Source organism: Anser brachyrhynchus (assembly GCF_964034855.1).
Source record: "Anser brachyrhynchus genome assembly, chromosome: 5".
NCBI lineage: Eukaryota > Metazoa > Chordata > Aves > Anseriformes > Anatidae > Anser > Anser brachyrhynchus.
In genome coordinates, this window is record NC_137699.1 from 5192224 (window position 1) to 5213490 (window position 21267).

The 21267-nt window shown below is 42.0% G+C and overlaps 1 protein-coding gene and 1 long non-coding RNA gene across 14 annotated transcripts in view; one reads left to right on the top strand and one right to left on the bottom strand.

Annotated features, from left to right (window-relative positions):
• PLEKHA7 (pleckstrin homology domain containing A7) overlaps nt 1-4809 on the bottom strand; it is a 149422-nt gene extending 144613 nt beyond the window's left edge. For 3 of the 9 annotated variants that reach the window (XM_080595778.1, XM_080595775.1, XM_080595760.1), the window contains exons 1-3: nt 4629-4794; nt 4440-4516; nt 4278-4335 (exon numbers count right to left, since the gene is read on the bottom strand). In XM_080595778.1, coding sequence (XP_080451904.1) covers nt 4278-4335; nt 4440-4516; nt 4629-4711 — 218 coding nt within the window. In that variant the 5' untranslated portion in view covers nt 4712-4794. Of the gene's footprint in view, nt 1-4277; nt 4336-4439; nt 4517-4628 lie in introns of those variants that run through there. The other 6 variants (XM_080595777.1, XM_080595773.1, XM_080595774.1 and 3 more) reach the window with 5 other exon arrangements.
• On the top strand, nt 4511-13526 carry LOC308196641. 5 transcript variants are annotated; one of them, XR_013952316.1, is made up of 5 exons: nt 4872-5067; nt 5278-5379; nt 9142-9389; nt 10035-10204; nt 11002-13526. It is a non-coding gene; the product is annotated as an uncharacterized lncRNA (long non-coding RNA). The 5 variants fall into 5 exon arrangements; XR_013952312.1 differs by lacking the exon at nt 4872-5067 and adding an exon at nt 4511-4680 and having other exon boundaries at nt 9142-10204; XR_013952313.1 differs by having other exon boundaries at nt 4855-5067; nt 9142-10204; nt 10917-13526.
• The last annotated feature ends 7741 nt before the right edge of the window (nt 13527-21267 follow it).

The following is a 21267-nucleotide window of genomic DNA, read 5'->3' on the forward strand; positions in this document are numbered from 1 at the left end:
GAACCACAGCTACGAACACAGGCTTCAATTGGGTGCTCACTAATTCCCCTTTTTAATATTTCCAAATGCTTGAAACCACATACTGTCTACCTTTCTATACACAATAAAAGCTTTAAAAAAAGAAAAAAAAGGCTCATTATGCAAACAGTTACAGACTTTTGCTACGAACAATGGCCCTTAAAAATGTCTCTTGTACATCCGCTGCTACCTGATGAAGATCCCAGATTGCATATGGTTCACCTCAAAACTGATTTCAGGAATCAGTCAAAGGGCTAACTTTGGCTATTTAAGTGCCGATTTCCACGTGCTTGTGCCTAACTTCAAGCTACACTTTGAATGCAGTATTACCCTTGTGACACGCAGTATTATTTCGGCATTCTAAAACAACCTCCACAGCTTGCAGTATGCTTTTTAAATATATTTTAATACAAGTCTGCCAGGTATTAACAGTGGAAGAACAGATCCTTTTACATACATAGACATCTCAATCTTTCAAAGCTGTAAGAAGGTAACAAAAAAGGATTCTAGATTTTCACTGCCTTTCAACTTCCCAAAGTCTTTTGGATGATCAGAAAAAGACAACAAGCAAATTGAAAGAAAAGCTTGAACTATAATGCATACATGTACTGTTTTTGCATCACCTATATTTTTCCTTGCATGTCACAACTCCTTCCCCCGAAAGCATCTGCTAGCCGTGCTTCGTATCAGCAACCCAGCTACCTGAAACAACCCTAGCAAGTGTTGCAAATCGTCAAGTCAGGAAATCGTGAAGTCAGGAAAGGTGCCTGTCATACTGTTAGACAAAGCAACACCCGGTCCTAGGAGCACTCCTAAATCAATATTCCTCTTCAAGTGGATCAAAGGCTGGCATGCTAAGCAAATTGAATACTCCATTTCTGGGGTTAAAAAAAAAAAAAATGTTAAATTGCTGTTTTTCGCACATTCTTGTCATCCAAAGAAAAGAGGAAATAAGTCATACAGACAAAAAAAAAGTCTCACAGTTCAGGCAAAGGTGACGAAATTGCAACCTTTCATAATAGGTATCTATACTGAGTAGAGCTGAGCATGCCATGACTCTATTTGATTAAGAAAAGATGTTGAGGTTATGTATACAGAAAGACATAAAGCTGCATATAAAGTTATCCCATTTTCTCCTTACGGCAAGCTGTTTAAGTTGCAAATAAGCTGCAAAAGTGTGATTTTACTGAAACTACCAAATGGAGATCCAGAAAGATAAGTGTACATGTCATTTATTCAATGATTTAGTGATTTCAGTGTAAAAGGCAGGACTACCCCAACAGGGTTTGCCATTATCAAGAAAACCTGAAAAACCATCAGTACAGTCATTCAGGAAGACCTGGATGTGCAGCACTGGGAAGAACTAGAATGAAGCTTCATAGATGACTTCCCAACAGAAATTACAGTCCTAAAAGTAAACACAGCAAAGGAAAGGAAGGCTCTAGATGTATCAGTCAGTTGGCAGCATTCACATGTGCTGTCAGTGTGGGTGTCTGCCCCAAAAAGGCAAACAAGCTCAAACACAGAAAGCTGAGAAATTTGTAAAGCCAAGAAAGCACTTTTGTTGTTTGAGACTCACAAAAGCTCATTCCAGTATACAACTCAGCTCGCTCACATGCAGCAAGGATGACTTCATACTGCAAGAGGTGCAGAGAAGGACTACGGATAATTCACCAGATGGAGAGCCCTTTTTAGGGGACTGGACAAAGAACCTCGCTTACTTAGTTGAGCAAAACAAGACTAAGAAGGCATGCAATTTCATACAAACATCTTATATAAATAACCAAAGGGAAAATAGCCCCCTTTTGCCCACCCTAATGTACAGGACAGCTGCTAAACTATCAAACAGCACTGGCACAAAACAAACCAAAAAACAGATTATAAACCAGAGCACATCAATTCAGGAAGCTCCTACCCATCCTACCCCCTGGGAATTTCAGAGCTCCCAGCAACAGGGAAAGGGGAGAAGCAGCTTAACTGGTTTCATTAAGCTTGACCACCTTATAAGCCTTTGTTTTACTACATGATGTTTTGAGACTGTCCATAGTACTGAAGGAAAGAATAAATACATGGAGGTAAATGGACACAGAAATCGTTGATTTTTAAAATGAAAGACAGCTCACATCTAATATTTCATTTAGCATTTTGATTACTAATGCACTAGAAATTAGTTATATAAGTGAAGTTAGTCTACGTATATTTAAATGTTTGATAACATGTCCCAGGGGAAATTATTTAAAATAGGAATAAGACTTAAAAGATACATAAAGAAATTGATCAACGAGGAAGTTACAACAGGTTGCACCGAAGTGGAAATTGTCACAGGAGACAGTGGTTACTTGTAGCATTCCTCCTAGCCCCATTCAATAAATTAGTAATCAAGGAGTGAGAATTAAGTACGTGGTCACGAAATTTCTGTGGATGACACCAAACTGGAAACTATCACAGGTACAGAGAACTGGATAGTTAAAGAAGAGCCCATGAGTTTTGTGGACAGGAATGCTAGTAAATGGTATTTAATAGTACGACGTGAAATCACGCATTTAGGGACCAGTAACCTTTTCTGTAAGCTGAGAACTCATCACGTGGAAGCAACATAGGAGGAACGCACAGAGCAATGAACTGTGGAAATCCTTATGTAAGGATGCTGATGCTTACACGAGCAAAAGAGGAGCTCAACACATCCACGTAAAAAAACTCCAGAGAAATTCCACCCTGAGATGGAAACAGAGAGGCTGGAGCTGTCTTGGGGGAATTATCACTGCTGACGAGGGTACTGCATCAGGTGAATCGGTGGTCTGAAATAGTACAGATGAACTGAGTTCTGTCAAAAATTGCTGTTGCCCCTCGCAAAACATTTTCTTGACTGAAGAGGACCAACTTTAACTTTTATTTATCTCTGTAAAATACATGCTCCTTTCCGAATTTCATTTCCTGCAGCAATTCCAACTCAAGCTAAAGAATGCTATTAGCGCAAGTTATGACAATGCACTGCACACAAGTGTAATTTAATGGATCTGAAATTAAAAGTTTTGTAATTGCCTGACAATCAAGATACAAGAACACTCTTCCAAATAGAGCAGCTGGGAAAAGGAACCGTAAGCTGATCTAAAAATTGCCTCAGTAAACTTTTGGACAGGACAGAGGAACAAATGGGTGTATTCCTGAGAAGCAGTAGTTTGTGTTTCTGTATTTGTGTAAAGGATCTGTTTACACTACACTGACAGCCTGGATAAGTACCATATTTTAGGGTTCCACTAGCCACCTGTGGAACCAGGAGGACTTTCATTCCTTTCTTTCAAGGCACTAGACACTGGCTGCAGTTTAAGAGTGGCTGCCATACGCAGTATCCAGCCGTGCCCCAGTGCCGTGCTGCTATCTCGTGTTCACAAGCTGAAGGCAAACCTAACCGCCCAGCACCCTGAGGGCTCCCTGGGTCAGCACTGCCTGGCTTTTCCCTGCTTTGTAGAGTGGGGCCCGATGCATGTTTTCGGATCACCTGGACTTGTGTTTAACAAACATCCTACTACTGGAGGTATTCCAGATGCTTTCGGTCAGTCAATCCCTCCTTCTCCTAGCACAGGGCGGTTTCGAAGTTTGACCTTTACTGTAAAGCTCAGGTTTGTCAAAGGTTTTGGGGCACGCTCCGGCTTATCAAAACTGAACGTCTGTCACATGGGTGCCAGCAGCGGCCTGGGTTACTGTAACAGCCCCGTACTGAAGCAGCAAGGTACTCTGAGCGTTTTCCAGCCCGTTACGGTTAGTTTCCTGGAACTCATCTTACTTTTAGACTTCCCAAGGAAAACGCAAAGGCACCGCAGGTGACACACAACCACCTACCCGCAGCGCCTCCGCGTTTTACCGACCTGACCGAACCCCGACCTTCACCGCAGCGCTCACGCGTGCGAGTTCGCGCTCACATTTCCGAAGGAGGCTCCCCGGAGCACCCTGTTTCGCTGCAGCATCCCTGCGGCTCGCACCAGCGGCGGCCCCGGGGCCCGGCTCCGCACCCTCCCGCACCGGATCTCCGCGGGGCCACGCGCCTTAACCCCCCGGAGGTCGGGGCGAGGAGCGAACAAAGCCCCGAGCGGGCAACCGCGGGGGGGCAACCTGTTGCCGGGAGCGGCGAGGCCGCCGCTGGGTGCCGGGCCCGGGCCGCTCCCTGGGGGCTGCCCGCCGGGCTGAGGCGCCCCCCCGGGTCCGGTCGGGTCCGGTGGGGTCCGTCCCGCCCCGCGCCCCCCGCCGCCCCACTCACTCACTCGATGAAGTAGCTGGCGCCCTCCTCCGAGAAGCCCTCCTCCCAGCCACGGGGCAGGTCTGCGGGAGACACAGAGAGAAAGGGGGAAGGGGGTGAGGGCTCGGCCCCTCGGAGGGGAGCAGGGGAGGGGCGCAGACGCACGCACGACCCCGAAGGGCCCCACCTGAGCGGATCATGTGGCCGGAGTTGACGGGCTCCCCGGTGCGCGGGTGCAGCCAGGTGGTGCTGCGGGTCAGGTCGCTGCGGGGGGAGAAGCGGACAACATGCACCTGTTAGCGGCGGGCGGGCGGGCAGCGAGCGGCCCCTCCCCGCCGCCCCCCCGTCCCCGTCCCTCCCGCCGCCCCCCCCTTACTCGATGAAGAAGACGCGGCCGTCCCTGCAGACGCCGTAGGACCAGTGCTCAGGTAGCGCGTCCCGCCCCACCGCCGCCGCCATGTTCGCCGTGCGCGCAGCCAGGCGGCCGGCCGGCCGGGGAGGGGGTGCGGGCCGCCGGCCGCCGCTCGGCGCCCAGTGCCCGACCCTGCTCGGCAGCGCCCCCGCGGCCGCCGGAGGCGCGGCGGCTCGGCCCGGCCCGGGCGAGGGGCGACGCCTCCCGCCCGTCAGCAGGAGGAGGAGGAGGAGGAGGGCGCCCGCCCCGGGGGGCTGAGGGGTCGCCGGGGCTTTGTCCGCCGCCGCCCGCGCTGAGGGGAGCGCTTGGAAGGCGTGAGGTGGATGGGGAGCGCGGGCGGGAGCGTGAGGTGCCCGGCGGCCTCCCGGCGGCAGGGAGAGGCCGGAGGGAGCGAGATCCTCAGGTAGGAGGGAAGGTGGCCGCGGGGCTGAGAGGGCGCAGTCAGGTAGCGGGTGTCAGCACTGCGCTCGGCTACAGCAGCGAGTGAAGGAAAACGGAGAAAACTGAGGGCACAGCTGTGAGGGAGAACGCGGTAATATGGAAGGGAACGAGGGGAAACTACTGCTTTACGGGGAAAAAACAACGCACGTGTACTTTTTCTTCTTCTACGTAGCCAAAAGATGTTATCAGAAGGAAATAGGAGGTATGAAAAGTGGCAGCAATGCACAGAGGGGGGACTTTGCCCTGCTTCACGGGACCTTCAGCCAACACGCAGGTATGTGCATCTAGATGGCATCGTGTGGAGCTGTGGCACACGCAGCCCCTACCAGCTGCTCCTGGCTGCAGTCGGGATGGTTCAGGGCGATACGAGTGTCAGCCCTCCAGCATGGGGAGAGCACGTCGGGCTCCTGGAGGGGCTGCAGCCCGTACGCAGAGCACCAAGAAGTGACTGGGTTGGTCCTTCACCCTTTTTGGCCACCGGGCATTACCGTGAGACACATTATGGGAGAAATGTTGCAAAGTGGTTTGACTTGAGTTACACATGAGGAAACATGGGTTTAAAGTCCAGTTTGGTGGGGATTTTGTGAAAATCTAGCAAGAGTTTTACAGCTGCAGAACTATTTCTAACTTCTACAGACTGATTTCCTTGACATTACACTATCATATAGCTCTTTCTCAGTTTTTCCATCTTCCAGTAATTCACAGAATTTTCACTTATCCTGCTTGATTAAAAAGCAGAAGAGAATGACTTCTAGCCCTTTATCCTGTCAAAGTTTTGATCAGAGCTTCCAAAACCAAAAGTTCTGTGCTGCTTTTCTTTGAAACCCTATCAATTTGGGGACATGCTGGTAATATGATTAGAAGTGAATTAACACACAAAGTACCTGCGGTAAGTTCAGTTCTCATGCAATTATACAGTAAATCAAATACTAGTTGCTTAGCGTCATTACATGTGAAATCCGCACAGAAGAGATAAGAATCTCATGCTCTAGAGAGGTTAATGTACCTCAATGCCATGGAGCAAATATTTCATTCTGTCAGCTGTGTGAACTCATTAAAGTTAGCAGGTAACTCCACCACACTTTGGCCAAATGGATCTCTTCTGTGAATGTGTCCAGACTACCTTAGAGCCTACATCCAAAACAGCCAGTGGTGAGCTCTTCCTGATGCTCATCTTACCTGAAGTGTGTATGAAGAATCGCCTCCTTTTGGTTGCTTTGAACCCAGCTCCGATTTAATTGATTCCCCTCACTGCTGGCAATGGAAGAGTCCAACTTCTGCAGGGCCAACGTTAAATTTAGAAGATTCTTTCTTTGCATCAAGTTCGAAGCTCCCTTTTTTTCAATTTGTGACCCTTGTCATATTACCAAATCTTGAGCTGATCTATCATAGTGCCTGTAGCATTAGAATACATACATCAGTTAATTTCAGATAAATGCAGTATTTAAAAGCCATGTTCTATTGTAGTAACATGCAGAGCTCTATTCTAAAATTAAGATCAAGATAAAAACAATCTAAATTCATTAAAGTTCGCAAGCTGACTTGTGTTGGGTTCATCATCAGGAGGCAGGTTTATGACTTAGAGCAGTGGAGAAAGAATGCCTCCAGGTATCATTCATTTATAAGTTTACCAAATTCTTCTGATTTTTTTTTTTGACTATTTTTCCTGCTTATAGCTGGTGCTAAAGCTCTAGTTTCAGTTGTCCCTGGCTGACCTCAGCCACTTTTATTTTCTTTTACATATCATTTATTGCTCTTGTAGGGAACTGTCTGGAGTAAGTCATTCGGAGTTAAATCAGGAGTTTCAGGCCACAGTATCAGGAATTCAGCTAATGGGAATGAAATGTGCTATTCAACAAGATTAAGAGTCTAATAAAAGCTAAGAGTTTCCAGGCTCCCTTTGTCGATAACTGGATAACCAAAGGAGATATGCTGAGGTCCCCAAATACTATGGGTTTGAACCCACATTTGGCAGCTCTATCTGAATGCATTACTAGGGTTATTTGTTCTGTCTGCATCCTAAGAAGCACTTTCTCAGATAATTTTTGTTAAGTTTCTTTTGCCTAGGGAGGACAGTAATATATTTAAAAAGGTACACCAAAATCTTTATCTACACTTTGCAACTTCAAGAATAAAATCAAACAACCAAATATGAGCACCCTTTTACTTTCTTTTCAGCCTTTTGCTTTACAGTCCACTTTTATTGATCACCAATATCTCACTCATTTCTGTTTTTTTTTCTTTTTTTTTTTCTCCCCAATTCTGTATTATTTCCCCTGCCTCATTGAGGTCAGCTTATTTCCCTGCACTTTTTCAACCCTTCATATAACTTTTCAACAAAATATACAGAGAAATCTAGAAATAACACTGGAAATGCTTTGTAAGAATCTCCAACCAAAAAAGTCTTCAAGTATGATTTCCATCAGTCACAATTAGATCCAGTGTCTAGGAGGTTACAGAATCACAGCTGGATTTCACACAGTTGGCTGTGTACTCTAATGATCTATTTTCTATTTTTTCTGAGAATTGAGTATAATTGAATTTGGTGGTCTTAGAGGTCAAGAGCTGCTGCTGTTGCGGGAAAACTTAACTGAAGTGAGCTACAATACATAGAAAAACCTGCTAGTTATGGCTTTTTCATACTTTTTCATGGTCTGAACGTTTTTTAAAGGACAAAGACAACCTATGAAAGGTGAGAGGCCAGTCAGAGGCAGAGCATTTGAGAAACAATGAATTCAAATTAATGAATTCTGAATAGGAAGGCTCATAAGCCATGTTGTAAAATGTATAATATGCCTTTTAGCGTGATTTGCCAGCTCTGCTCAGAACAGCTGAGAATTAAAATGATAATAAGTTATGTAGTGATAGAGATTAATTTGGAAGACCATTTTGGAGCAGTTTGCCCAATTCTTTTTCTCATTACACTCAAACATAGGCTGTGCAACTGAATTGTTCTTCAAGACTGTGCAGTGAGATTTCCATCCAGAAGTGACAATTGCTTAAGAGACCAGAAATCAAAACCTAAATTCTTACAGGCAGAAGAATATGTTAATCAGACAATAGGGAAAACATGAAAGATCTTGGAGAAATTCGGCTAACCTGTACTCCAGGAACATTTCCGATACTGTTTTGCCAACATTGCAACACTGTTTCAGGTGATGGAGGAACTTCACTAAGGAACAGGTAGGGTTTATTCATTCAAATTAAGGAAAACAACTTCACTGTTAAACTCTCAAACAGCATGGGAAAGTCATCTCAGATAACAGCATTAATGATTCCAAAAATAGCACAATAAGAATAACAGGTTTGCCTATCTCTAGGCAACTCAAGGAAACATGCTGAGGTCCCTGATTGCTATAAGTCTGAACCCACAGAAATGGTAGACTTCAAACACTTAAAGACACTTCCTGGTAGGGTCTCTTCAAAAAGAATTATAAAGAAAAAAGGAGACCATTTGCTGTTGATTACCTAATGTCAGTATCTCAGTGCAGAATAAAAATATTAGTGGCATCAACAGGGCTCTTCAATAACCTGAAAAATCAAAAAAGGCCATGCAAAGCTAGAACCCATGCCGTGCCGTATGATTACAGCACACCATAAAGAAAAAGATCAAACATGCTGACAGTTTTTTGTTTTTTTAAATCCGAGATACAAAAATTGCTTTCATCAAGAAGATGGCCAATAAAAAATATTTAACACAGACAAAATACTACCTTATTAGGTATGAGAAGCAAATAAGAAAGCAAAAATATCTTTTTTCCAAAATAAAAATATAGTATTTTTTTAAATACATATCAATCAATTGTATTCCCTGTTCACCCATTTTAGGGTGAATATTAATTATCTTGATTTATACGAGGATAAATTTGAAGATAGATACTGCATAGAAAATTTCCCAAATGTAATTTTCAATAAAATAGATTAAGTAGGAATATGTCATGATATTCTCTTTATCATCAGTTTTTAAAGGCTGGTCCAGACAAAATTTCTGTCAGAGAGATTCTAAGTATTATTTGTTGTTGTTGTTGTTTTCCAGATCAGGAGCTGTGAGCAGATGATCTTACAAGATCCCTTTTAGCCTACCTTTCCAGGAAAACAGAAGCTGATTCAAAATTATAAGTTTTTTTAGAAATAAGAGGACATAAAAATTTTCATCACCTGCTGCCTACTGAAGAGCACCATTATCAAGTGGCTACCTAGCTCACAGAAAGAACGTGTGGTAACCACATGATCCACAGAAGACAAAAGAGCTAGACACAAGGAAGAGGTGGCAAGAGTCAGGAGGTATGTACAAAAGTCAGGCAAAACATCTGCAAGATGTTGCCTGTTTCCAGCCTAAGTACTTTTCAGGACAGGATTAACGTATATCCAAAACCACTATCCAAAGCAAAGTGACAATGGTGGCCTTTTCATGAAGGATATTAGAAAGCATTCAGTTTCAAAAAGATATTAATAACAGATTGCTTGCAATTCCAAATAAATGTTGAAGAGAACCAGAAAGGTATTGTCACTGATGGATTGTGTTTCATCTTTTTGTAATCATTGATATTAAATGAAACAGATCTTTTGCATTTTGTGGACAGTGCAATTTATGCCATGGGGAAAGTGATGGCAAATATTAGCAAAAGTAAGATTTTTAGAGCCTGCTTCCGTTGCAATAGATTAAGAGGTTACCCTAAATTTCCATGGGACTAGTGTCAGGCAAGAGTGCCAGAAGATAAATAGAGCTCATAAAGCAAGGAAGATTAAATAATGTAAAATCTATTATTGAGGGAATTCTAAATACGGAAAAAGGAATTATTCATTTTCCTGACCACTGGAAAGAATATAAACAAGCTCAAATTGTAACCGCGTTTCCTTTGAGAACATTATGGAGCATGGCAGACATTGCACAAGGGTATTATTCAGGCTTACTGTATCACTATGCAGTATGATCTGACTGATGACTGCACACATGGATCAGCTGAGTCTGTAACACTGCTGAGCAAGACAGATGGGAAAATGACATTGAGAAGGCAACACTCGTGCTGCATAACAAATCCAAACTTCTCCTTCCAAAACATGCTGAACTCTCCTAGGAGTAAAACAAAACAAAAAAGGTAACTATTTTTAGTCAAATGGTTTTCTATTCCAAAGCACTGTCAGTGTTTAGAATTGTATTCATGCTAAAAGCACCTTTGTGGAATCCAGAAGATAACTTCAAAAGAATTTTACTTGTTTGTGTTTTCCATACAAATCTTCATTTTTTATCCAGCTGATTTACCTTTTAGATGCTAATATCTGAATATATGTCCAATTCCTTTACTCACCTGAATACCCTGTTGCCTAGAAATTTTTTATTTCAGGAACCAAGTTAAGCTTGTCCCCTAAAATGCACAAAAAAGCATGTGAAAGCAAAAATGAACGAAAACATTGCCTAATGACTATGTCAATTTACAATTTTCTGTCACATGAACTTTTATAGTTACTATATTTAACACAGTCCTATCAGTTCTCTTCAATTTTTTCTTTTTCAATTCCCAAATTCCCAATAATTTACATATCTCATGCCTAGAATCCTTGAACTAAGTTATATTTCATAATCAATAATTAAACTAATAACAGTCATAATTTTGTCTACGTATCATTCCAAAATAACACAAGTGTCTATAGTTATCAGGCTGCACAGTGTTCGAGTTATTTGTAGAAGGGAGAAATACATTAAAAATGCAAAAGAACAATTACATGTCAAAGTACAGGATCATTTCCAGAGATTTAAACAAGATTTATAATGAACAGTTAAGGGTCTTTTTCTTACTTTCTTTGGCAAAGGTTGCTGTAGGCCTGACAACACTGAGAAGCACTGAGTTCAACATTTACACATCTGTGGCTGTCAACATATGTTTTTTTTTCAAAGCAGAGACCTGAAGCCAGTTTCACGTGTGTCATCCCACAGCCATGTGCACATGGGCATGAAGAGGAGATCCTTTTGTAAGAAAAGGCATGAAATAGAAGATGGACATCTCTAACTGACCATCTAAGACTAAAAGCTGAAAATTTGAAATCCAGCTATTGAATTTTCTCAAGTTTCCTCACTGACTATGCACTTTCCTCCTGCTCCTTTTCCCAGAATTAGAGACCTCACTTTTCTCTCCTCAGTCAAAGCTTTTTTCCCAGCTTCAAGCCCACCATCCTGTGTAATAGCTCCTGGCTGGCATTACCCTTTTCCAGGACCTCTGGCAGCTGTCATGACTATATTTGCCTTTTTGCAACTGCATACCACACCCAGGGCAAGGAGAATGTCACATATTCCCAGTAATCTTCATTATGACCTGTTTTCTAGAGAAACTAAACGTCACTGAATTCAATATCCAGGCTCCTCCTGAAGTTTGTTCCTCATCTGCACTGTAAGACTCGAGACACCTCCCTGGAGTCCCCTCAATAACAAACCCCACACAAATCTCCAGACAAAATTCAGTTTTAGTGTCTTCTGCCCAGTCTTCCCAGAGATGTTATTTTCTCAGCAGGCTCATAACTCGCCGAGGTCTCAGCCCTCTTTCTAAATGAGTTTTGCCTGGCAGAGCAATCTCTTCTCACAGAGGTCTCCCAGTTCCTTTTTCAAAGACTCCTTTGCAGGAGAATCTAAATTTTGGCTACCTGCTTGTCTCCAGGAGCAGGAGATAATGCAGGGCTAACCAAGCTCTTTGATTTTTCTCACACTGTAAATACTTCATCACAGGTTTCCCAATACCCTACTTCTTTTCTGTTTCTTCCATCTTTCTGTTACAAGCCTAGCAGCCATGACTTTTTGCCAATCCTCTGCACCCATTTTTTTTCTCTTCCTATGCTGGACTCTGGTCCTTCCATGGTTTTCCAGTCACCTGCTACACAGCTATATCCCCTTCACCCCAGGCTTTGATGGTTTGGAACAGCAATCAGTCAGTTTCTAAAGGCAATGTGATAAAGCATCTCTGTGTGAGCATGACAGAGCCAGTAGCTATAGTAACAGAAAAGCATACTTTAAACAAAAATGAAACAAAAATAAAATCCAAGAGAGGTCTCCCATCTTCCCTCTACCCCCAAATATTGCAGGGTTCCCTAAATATACTCCTACGTATCTTTACTTAACTGTATCTCCTCCCTAGCCCAAAACAGGGTGAGACAGAAATAAAACTCCCCCCCCCACCCCTAGTTTAAGGGCAATGGCCTCACCAGGGAGTCCCAGGAGGAGGCTGGGAGGTTAGCCAGGGTTTGGGAGAGGACGTTTTCCACAGCACAGTGGTGCTGCGCTGCCTGAAGACATCTATCTGTTTGCGTCCCAAAGCAGGAAGGCTGCCTGCCGATGCTGGTGACACAGCTCGCTGTTGCGCAAACCTGGACTGCAGTTTCTGAGAATTCAAAATTTTAAAATAGAAATCGTTTAAAACAGTAACTTTTAAACCAGAAGAGCTTTCTGTGAGTTTTGAGAAGAGCTCCTGAACCTCACTGCACCGATAAAGGTATTAAAGAAAAGGTGCTTTTTTCAGCACTCATATATTCTTCACTCCTCTAGAACCTGTGTAGGTGGCCTTCCGCAGAAAGGACCAAAATAGACCTGGTGCCTCAGATTACTTTACAGGTCAGCAGGCTGCAAAACGCTGTTCAGTAATTTAGTGCATTTATACATGTCACACCTTTCCATTCTCTCTTTTTAAAATATGAGCGTGGAAAGAGATAAGCAATGCAGGCTCAATTTGCACAAAAAAAGATGTTTAGTGAACTCCATATTTTACACAAATTACAAGAAATGATTTTTTTTTTATTTACTGCAGTATCACCTTTCAACAAATTATTCTTTTTAATTTGATATTCCCTTTCTGAGGGACTAAGACTGTTCCATATGTCTATTAAATACACATAGATGTGTTCATATTTTCAATAAAACCCACCCGAAATAGATTTCCTTTTAATCATTGAAGTAAGTTACCATGCAATTAAGGAGAAAGAATTACGTGTTTCAGCAAGTTACATCCTAACAACTGGAATATTGTTATACCTCAATCAGTTTTATACTTTGACGTCTTTCCATTGTTATCATATAATAGTTAAAAATCTCTATGGTTGTTATAAGACATTGTTATAAATAACCTCTATTATTTAGATATCTGACGGATGTAATCTCTACAAATGATGAATTATATCCCACTTCTTAATTACACAGTCCTCTGAAATCTAATTTAAATAGTAGCTAAGCAGAATAAATACAAAAAAAAAAAAAAAACAGTTCGCAAAATGATAAATTTAGGTTTTTGGCTCAGCACTGTAATTTTTCCACAGATGATTTTGCAAAGTATCATCTTTCGCAGTATCTTCTTAGGTCAGCGTAATCTGGATTTACATATTGATTCATTCAGTTTCTATGTCAATCATAACACAAAAATTTAATAAAAAGAACAACTCTAAGTGTTCTTCAGAGACTTGGCAATAATTACTCCCCTGTCATCTCAGTCAAGCAGATGTCTTTCACATGTTCTGTTTTTCAGGCATAACGACTGTATGTTTCTTTTGGGCACTGCATACTTTGCAAATCAGTGTTTCATTCACTGAGATGTTGATGGCTGCCTTAACAACATGCCACACAGGGGTTACACTTGATAAAATTGGAACTGTATTCTGTCAACAATAATTATGTGGGTGTTTTGCTCGTTTCCTGCCATAGCTGTCCCATGGCAACAGTGTAAAAGCAGCACTCTTCTTAAATACATAAACGAATCCTTACATGATACATTTCTGGCTCAGGTTTGGCAAAGGCATGGTGAAAACAAAGACTTTTTTGAGAAAACATCACAACTACTCTTCCACTGTATGCAAATCTGTCAGGGACGTGCTAATTCCCAAGTGGAGGGTACAGCTTTGCTGCAGTAACTGCAGCAGCAGGCTGAGGTATTTCCAGAGACAAAACAAGCTAACATTTTCACTTCAGGCCATTCTCTCCACTTTCAGACTAATTTCCAAAGAAATGCCTCAACTGAAGGTCATTATTACAATTAACCCTGCTTTTGAGGCTGTTGTTGCTGCTAAAGCAAATCAGATAAAAACGTTAAAAATTCTACTTTCTATCAGCATTACCTCCATCAGGACTGTGAAAAACAGCTGCTGTTAATGAAGCTACTGCCCTATAAACTCTTGAAAATAATCAAAGTTTGGTGCATGGGAAATCAGCTTTATCATTTCCAGTTGTAGTTATTTTGAGAATGTTTTTCTAAGATTGTTTGGTCTGATTGTAAATCAAGCTTAAGAACAAAAGGTATCCTACCGTACATAAAGCGGTCACGAGAAGAGTTAGGATGTTGCAGGCTTTTACCCTGGGCTCAGCGAGCATCTGAGTGCCAGGCTGAAAGGGCCTGGTGGCAGCATCAAGCGCAGCTCCAGCTCCACTCCTTCAAACATCAGCTTCAGTGACAAGACTAGCAAAAAAGGGCATGAGCACCCTGACTAAACTTTTTTCATTCAAGTCGATGCTAATGTAATGGGAAACACCTGGCGACTAACAAAGTGGGTCAGATTCGGGGTGGATATGCAGGAGAAACTGTTTAATAGCCCACCATATGTCCCTGGAAGCATCCTTTCTTTGGGTTTTAACATTCTGGAAAGATGTTAAGAATAAACTGTAGCACTTGCCAAGTGTAAGACTACTTGCAGAATTTAAGATGTATCTGTAAGAGCATTCAGTACACAATTGTTTCACACTAGGGGAAAGAAATGCAGCTCAAAATAAGGAGACGTGTAATGACAAGCTGTGTATTGGTATATTGACAAAACCCAGTTTGCCTGGAATGTCAAGAGTTAGTCTCATGTTAGCCACATATCAATTGTCTTTTGTATCGTCACGTGGATGTAAAGGAAGCCCTGAGTGTTTGCTGTCAGCATCTGATTAACCACTGAATTCTAACCATGGTTATGGAACAAAGAGCAATTTTATTTGATGCCAACCATTGTCTGCAGCAGTGCAACAGCACGGCTTCCATTAGAGGAGGATGAATTTGAATTCTGGTAAGATGTGGGGATGAAATGTTAACTTAGGCCAAATGAATATTCATATAGGAAAGTGAAAATAGGTGTCAAGGACTTGCTGCACTTAAGTCCTTGGTTACATGAAAACTGTACACCATTTGACAAAACAACACTGGTTTCTAATGATTCCTTTCCCCATATAATTTATTCATCTATTCCAGAGCAGTGTTTCAGGGCTTAACAACTATTTGTAAAGCTCTGGCTGAAATGCACTCTCTAAATGCAAAACATTACACCATTTACAATGAATGAAGTAGTGTAGATTACTGGTTCAGAAAAGCCACCAAAGCTCATCAGCATGTGCATTTGAAGGGTGTATTACTTCACAGGCTAGGAAAGCCCTCTGGTACCATCCCATCCAGCTGAAAGGCTAAGTGTGTTTCCTTCCAACCGAGTCCTCTCTGAAGTGCACAGAGAAAGGAGAAGTTGGGTAATGTGGTCTCTTTTCTTATTTTCATCCCATTTCACCCTTGTTTTTCCCCATCGGGGGCAATGCCATATCATGTCTTAAAGAACATCTGAGAGAATTACTAACGAGGTTAAATAGCTATATCACTGCCTTTGGAAACAGCTTTCCTTCATTTCTAAAAGACAATAACTGTCTTACTGATATGGCCTGAAGCTCTTCTCAATGCTTTGTGAATTCAAGCACTTTTATCACTATCAATAACATTAAGAGAAGAGCAATGGAATACCAGGAGAGCTGAGCTCTTTCGGCCCATCTCTACCACCACTAATGACGTCAACTGCCGATTCTCACACGGCCGTGTTTCTCCTTAGGAGACCAGCTTTCTGAAATAGACATTTCTGAAAGTAGATAACATGCCACTCACTTCCGTCAGCAGAAATGGCAAACAAGATGATCTCGTTTCTAGGCAGGATCTGCACGATGATGCAATTCTCTTGTCCATTGTTGCAGTACCACTGCGTCTGCTAAAGATGCTCTGTGCAATTTTAACCAGTTATATGTCTATTGGAGAAACTAAGATTTCTGAAATAGTAATTCTCTTAAACTTTTTTTTTTTAACGTTATCCGTACACTGTGATAATTACATATTATTCCCAGTGATAAAAATTGACATAATGGTAATTATGATGATGAATAGTTCCATTAATTGTAGAGGCACAGTAAGACTTTGTAAGAGCAGGTTTTAGTACAAAAAGAGATACATCAGGTACAATAAACAGTGTGGAATTAAGTAGTCTTTCTTCCCATATTAACTGTCTGTTTCCCAAGCATTTTTTTTCTACATTATGGGAATTTGTGCTCTGGACTGAGAACTCAGGAAAGGCAAAACTTTGGCTTTTAATTGTACTTTTCTGAACATTAATTTGTTTTTCTTACAATTGCTCTTACTTTCCTCATACATAGTTCCTACTATATCTCAGGACACAAGAGAAGATACAGTTTAGATTTTATGCATCTATGCCAATGTAACAACAACAAAAAAAAAACTTTTCAATAGCTCATGCTAGCCTCATGGGCAAATAGAAATATAAAACTTTTTTTTTTTTTTAATAGCCAACTTTAAAGTCAAATACCATTTTTTGTCATTAGCCAAGCATGGTAAGTAGTTTGGCTAAAATATAATCTGAGTACTAGGGGTCACTGTGAAGAAGAAAGATGACCAGAATTCTAGATTATACCAACTTCTTTGGCAGTACTGTATATGCAAATAGGATTTATAGAAACCACCATCCATCTGAAAGAGGCATTAATTAAAATGTATGGTAGCCTAAGATTACATTTTATTAATTCCAGTTTGCAGGAAGATTATGTCTAATGATTTTCTTTTGGAGTCACTGTTTTTTGCACGTGGACCACTGAAGATTTTGATTCTACTGGCAGAGTTACTCACATTGTTGCAAACTCAAGTGCCAATACCTTGATCTTTCAGTGTTCGTTATAAGTTTTTGCCCCAGTGTGATTCTCATATTCTAAAGGGATAACAACTACACATAGGGCATCAGGAGTTGTAATTAATTTTGCATCAGTCCAGAATAAAGCCAGGCGTGCAGACAACCAGTACACTCCAGCATTCCAAATACCCAGGGTAAATTACTGTAAACAGCCCAACACAGTTCTCAATTGCATCATTGCTGCTTTACCCCAGCTGTGACAAATATACAATTTCTTGTAAATACTTACGGTTGAATTACACTGTATATGGATATTAAAGTATGTATGGCATTTTCAGAGACTCATGTATTCAAAGTATTCTAGATGAAGGAGACACGAATTAAAAAATAATCACCACCTTCATTTTAATTCCTTGAGGGGTGGGAACATCCTGACCACCGTGAAGAAAGTATGTTAATATTCCATCCTTTAAAATATTTTGGAAACATGCAGAAACTGTGAAGAACATCAGTGTGATTAAATGGATAGGCAGAGAGACAAAGATAAGATCAATTTAGCTGCTTAAATAAAAGGCAATGATTTGGCACAAGTCTCCAGAATGTGCCTGTGTCCAATACTACTAGTAGCAGGAGCATGTAGCACACAGCACATTCCAACAGTAAATCTCAAACTCTTCTAAATAATAGTAATTAATCACATTAGTGACCCAAGTACATGGAGAGATTGACCAAAGGGAGTTAACTGTCGTCTGAACACCCAGCATGACCAGTCCTTCTAAATTTACTGTCAGGACAACTAAAACTACAGCCAGTCCTGCAGACATTTAAGTGCATCTTGAACTTACGTACATTCAGCCACTGAAGTCAATGAGTCACCCTGCTAGCGTAAGGACCTATAGGTGCCTACAGCACCCACGTCTTGCTCTCAGTTGTCTCCCTATAAGGACTTATAAAAGGGCACTAGGACTTCCCATTCTCCCGCAAGAAGGTCTGTGTTGTACATCTTCCAAAACATTTGGCCGTGGCTGGCAGAGGTGTTGGATGCACAGGGAAGGAGACTTTGGAACCTCACACCTGTTTTGTGCGTCTTAAGGACTCGGTTAAATTGCTCTGGTTTTGGGGCACCACTAGAGCCTGTGGTGACTGAAGGGTCTTGGGGCACCACTGCAGGCTGGGGTTCTGTGCCCAGGTTGCATTCTGGTGGGTGCTTTTAATGATGCAGCATCCTCGAATTCATACCCAAGCTTAGCTGTCTGAAGCGATCAATGCAATATATGTCAGTATACAACGAGTGCAAATATTTGTAATCATGTCTCACCACGGGTGCCTCATGACCCGAGAGCAAAGAGCAGGTACATAGTGAAAAATGAGGAAAGCTCTTTCAGACAGGCATGGGGGAGCAGAACAAGAAAGGTAGCTCCTGCCTAACACGCAGGGATTCAGGCAGGTTTTTGGTGTTCTTTGATTTTTGCTGGTTTTACATGTCATGAATGTGTTTTGCAATTTGAAAATCCTCTTGTCTCGTTATTTGCCTAAGTAGAAATGTCATTCCCAGAACCTAATTTTGAGCTCCTGCAGGAAAGTCTCTCAGTGAAAGCTGCTGTCATCTAAAGAGGCAGCAAATCACTGTCGGAAAGCTGCTGTTGATCAGCTTCCTGCTTTCCCATTCCCTGAAGCAATGAGCATTGAAAGGCTTCTTCAAGGAACAAGAAAAATCAGATGCATACCAAACCAAAGGTCACAGTCATTTTTTTTTATTTTTTAAACTTAAAATGTTACTAAGGCTTCTGTTCACATGAACTATCAATGCAACTAAATGCGCTTAGCAACTTCTTTGGTGAAGCGTTACCCTCCTCTTGTGGGAGCATGTCAGATTATTTAAGACAGCCAGAAAAAACAGATGTATTGTTTTGACCAAGAGCAAAGGCAAATGACTGAGCAGGATCCGGTTATGACAGCAAAGCAATCACAAAGCTGCACACAGCTACAGCCTGCTGCCAGTCCCGTTTGGTCAACGTGCCCATGCCAGCAGCGTAGCAATGGGGACAAGATATGGAGGGTTAAGCATAACCTCCACCTTACCTGCAAGGGAAAAAACTGCTGTCCTTCACCCAGGCTCCTCGTGTGGCATTTTCCTATCCTTGCAGGTGATATCCTTGCCCCCCTTATCCCCTTCCTTCCCACAACTGACCTGAACCAAATCCTGCATTCAGACTTGACCCATACCTTAAAGCATCTTCTAAAAACAATGCAGTTGCAATGGTACAATTGTTACCTGCAGATAAGGCTTGGTCTATTTTATAAAACTGGAAAAATTACAGAATATTTTGTTTTACTGTGTCACTTTCACGAAAGCAGGGAAATAAGTCCAGCAGGAAAACTTCCCTCCGTCACACAGTGTATCTTCAAGTATGGGACTGCTATCCTGGGTGCACAAGCACAGACTCAGGTAATACTTACAAGTGTGAGAGATGCAGGTTTTAAAACAGCCTTCCAGTGGGAATAATTGTAACTGTTTTTAAGACAGAGCTTGTCAGATTTCAGAAAGGGACTGAATGCTGTTCTACCTGTGATAGCAGTAGGCTGGATCCAATGATCCAAGAAGTCCAATATTTCTAAGCAAAGAAGAAAATGAAAGCACTGAAGTGCTGGCAGGAGCAAAAAAAAAAAAAAAAAAAAAAAAGAGTCTTGGAAAGAGCAGCAATAAAAAGAAGCTAGTTACACATTAGCTAACATACGTGCTTCTATGTGGCTTCCATTGCTGGGTTGCTGAGCCTCCCAGAGAGGAGCGCGTGACCCAGCAGGGCTGGCACAGTCCCTGCCATCTAACAGCTCCTTCGCCTTGGAAGATAAGCAAACATCACAAAGCAAGAAAGAAACTGTGGTGGCACTAGAGACCTTAACCATAATCAAGGTGCCTCTACACCATGCCATGCAAATGTGTGCTAAGGGAGCCTTCCTACTCAGGAGAGTAATGCCTTTAAAAAGACAAGATAGAAGACAAAAAGCAAGGAAAGAGAAGACATGGAAAAACTTAGCCAAAGTCACAGACTTTAAGAGGCAAGCAGTCTCCTGAGTGTAAGGCCAGTGCCCCATCTACTCAACAACTCTCATCTCACTTGCCTTCCTTCTACCTCCAGATCTTCAGACCAAAACCCATCCGGTGGAAGTCCACTTCAACTGAATTTGGTGGGTATCAGGACCCAGAGGTAGACATGGAACAATGAAGAATTTTTAAATCAAGTACACAGATTGTTTTGCAGAGGGTATAACAGCATCCCAGCCGTTGTAGCTAGTGGGATCTGGCAGATTCCCAGCAAAGAGTTACGCGTTTGCTGAGCTATAACTATATTCTGCAGGCCTGGAGGTGGAAGAGGGAAGAGAATAACGCGTTCATTCTAAGCAGCAAAAGTTTCCCACATCCTAAAAACCTGCTTGGAGATTTGGGATATTCTGCGAACTGGGGAGAAGTTTCCCACTGTGGAACAAGCGATGTTTCTGCCGTTTCCAGTGGAAAGGGATCCATCTCCTTGGTGGCCTCCTGCAGCTTGCTGTATCATTTCTGCTGAACGGTATTAGAAATCCCAAGTTGAGAAGAACTGGATGCAATTCTTACAGCTGCAGTAAGGCCACCTACAATGGCTAGCATCTCTGAAGTGGGATAACACTATTCCTGCGTGGGCACGAGGGAAATTTAGCTATAAGAATGGTTGCACTGTGGATTATTTATCACGTCTGCCTGTGGTTTACTAAGCATGCCTCACAAAACATTTTGATTTACATTTGGTGGCATTTTTAACCTAACAGTTTCATTGACATAAATATTTAGTATACCCCCGCCAAAAAAACACCCCAGAAAATTAACATACAAGGCAAACGGCAAAGGACTAATTCAAATCCCCTTGGAATTTCCTCAGGAATCAAAAGCCACTTAGAATAAACATTTGCCAGCTCAACAATTTGAAATGTCTTATACACATCTCTCTAATGGCCTCTGTAATAACTGACAGAACACAATACGTAGAAGAGATGCCAGCACATCACAAATAGGAGGCTGTTGAGAGGATTAGGCATAATCCTGTCTCACCAATGAACAAAGAAAATAGGAAAATGGAACTGCGTTATGTTGAATAGCACTGAGTCAAAGATACACTTATGACAAGCTTATTGTGGTTGTTTTGTTTTGTGTCCCTCCCCCCCGCCCCCCCCAACAGAGCTTCACTGAGAAGGTCATGCATGAATTCTGGAAAAAAAAAATGGCATTATTACT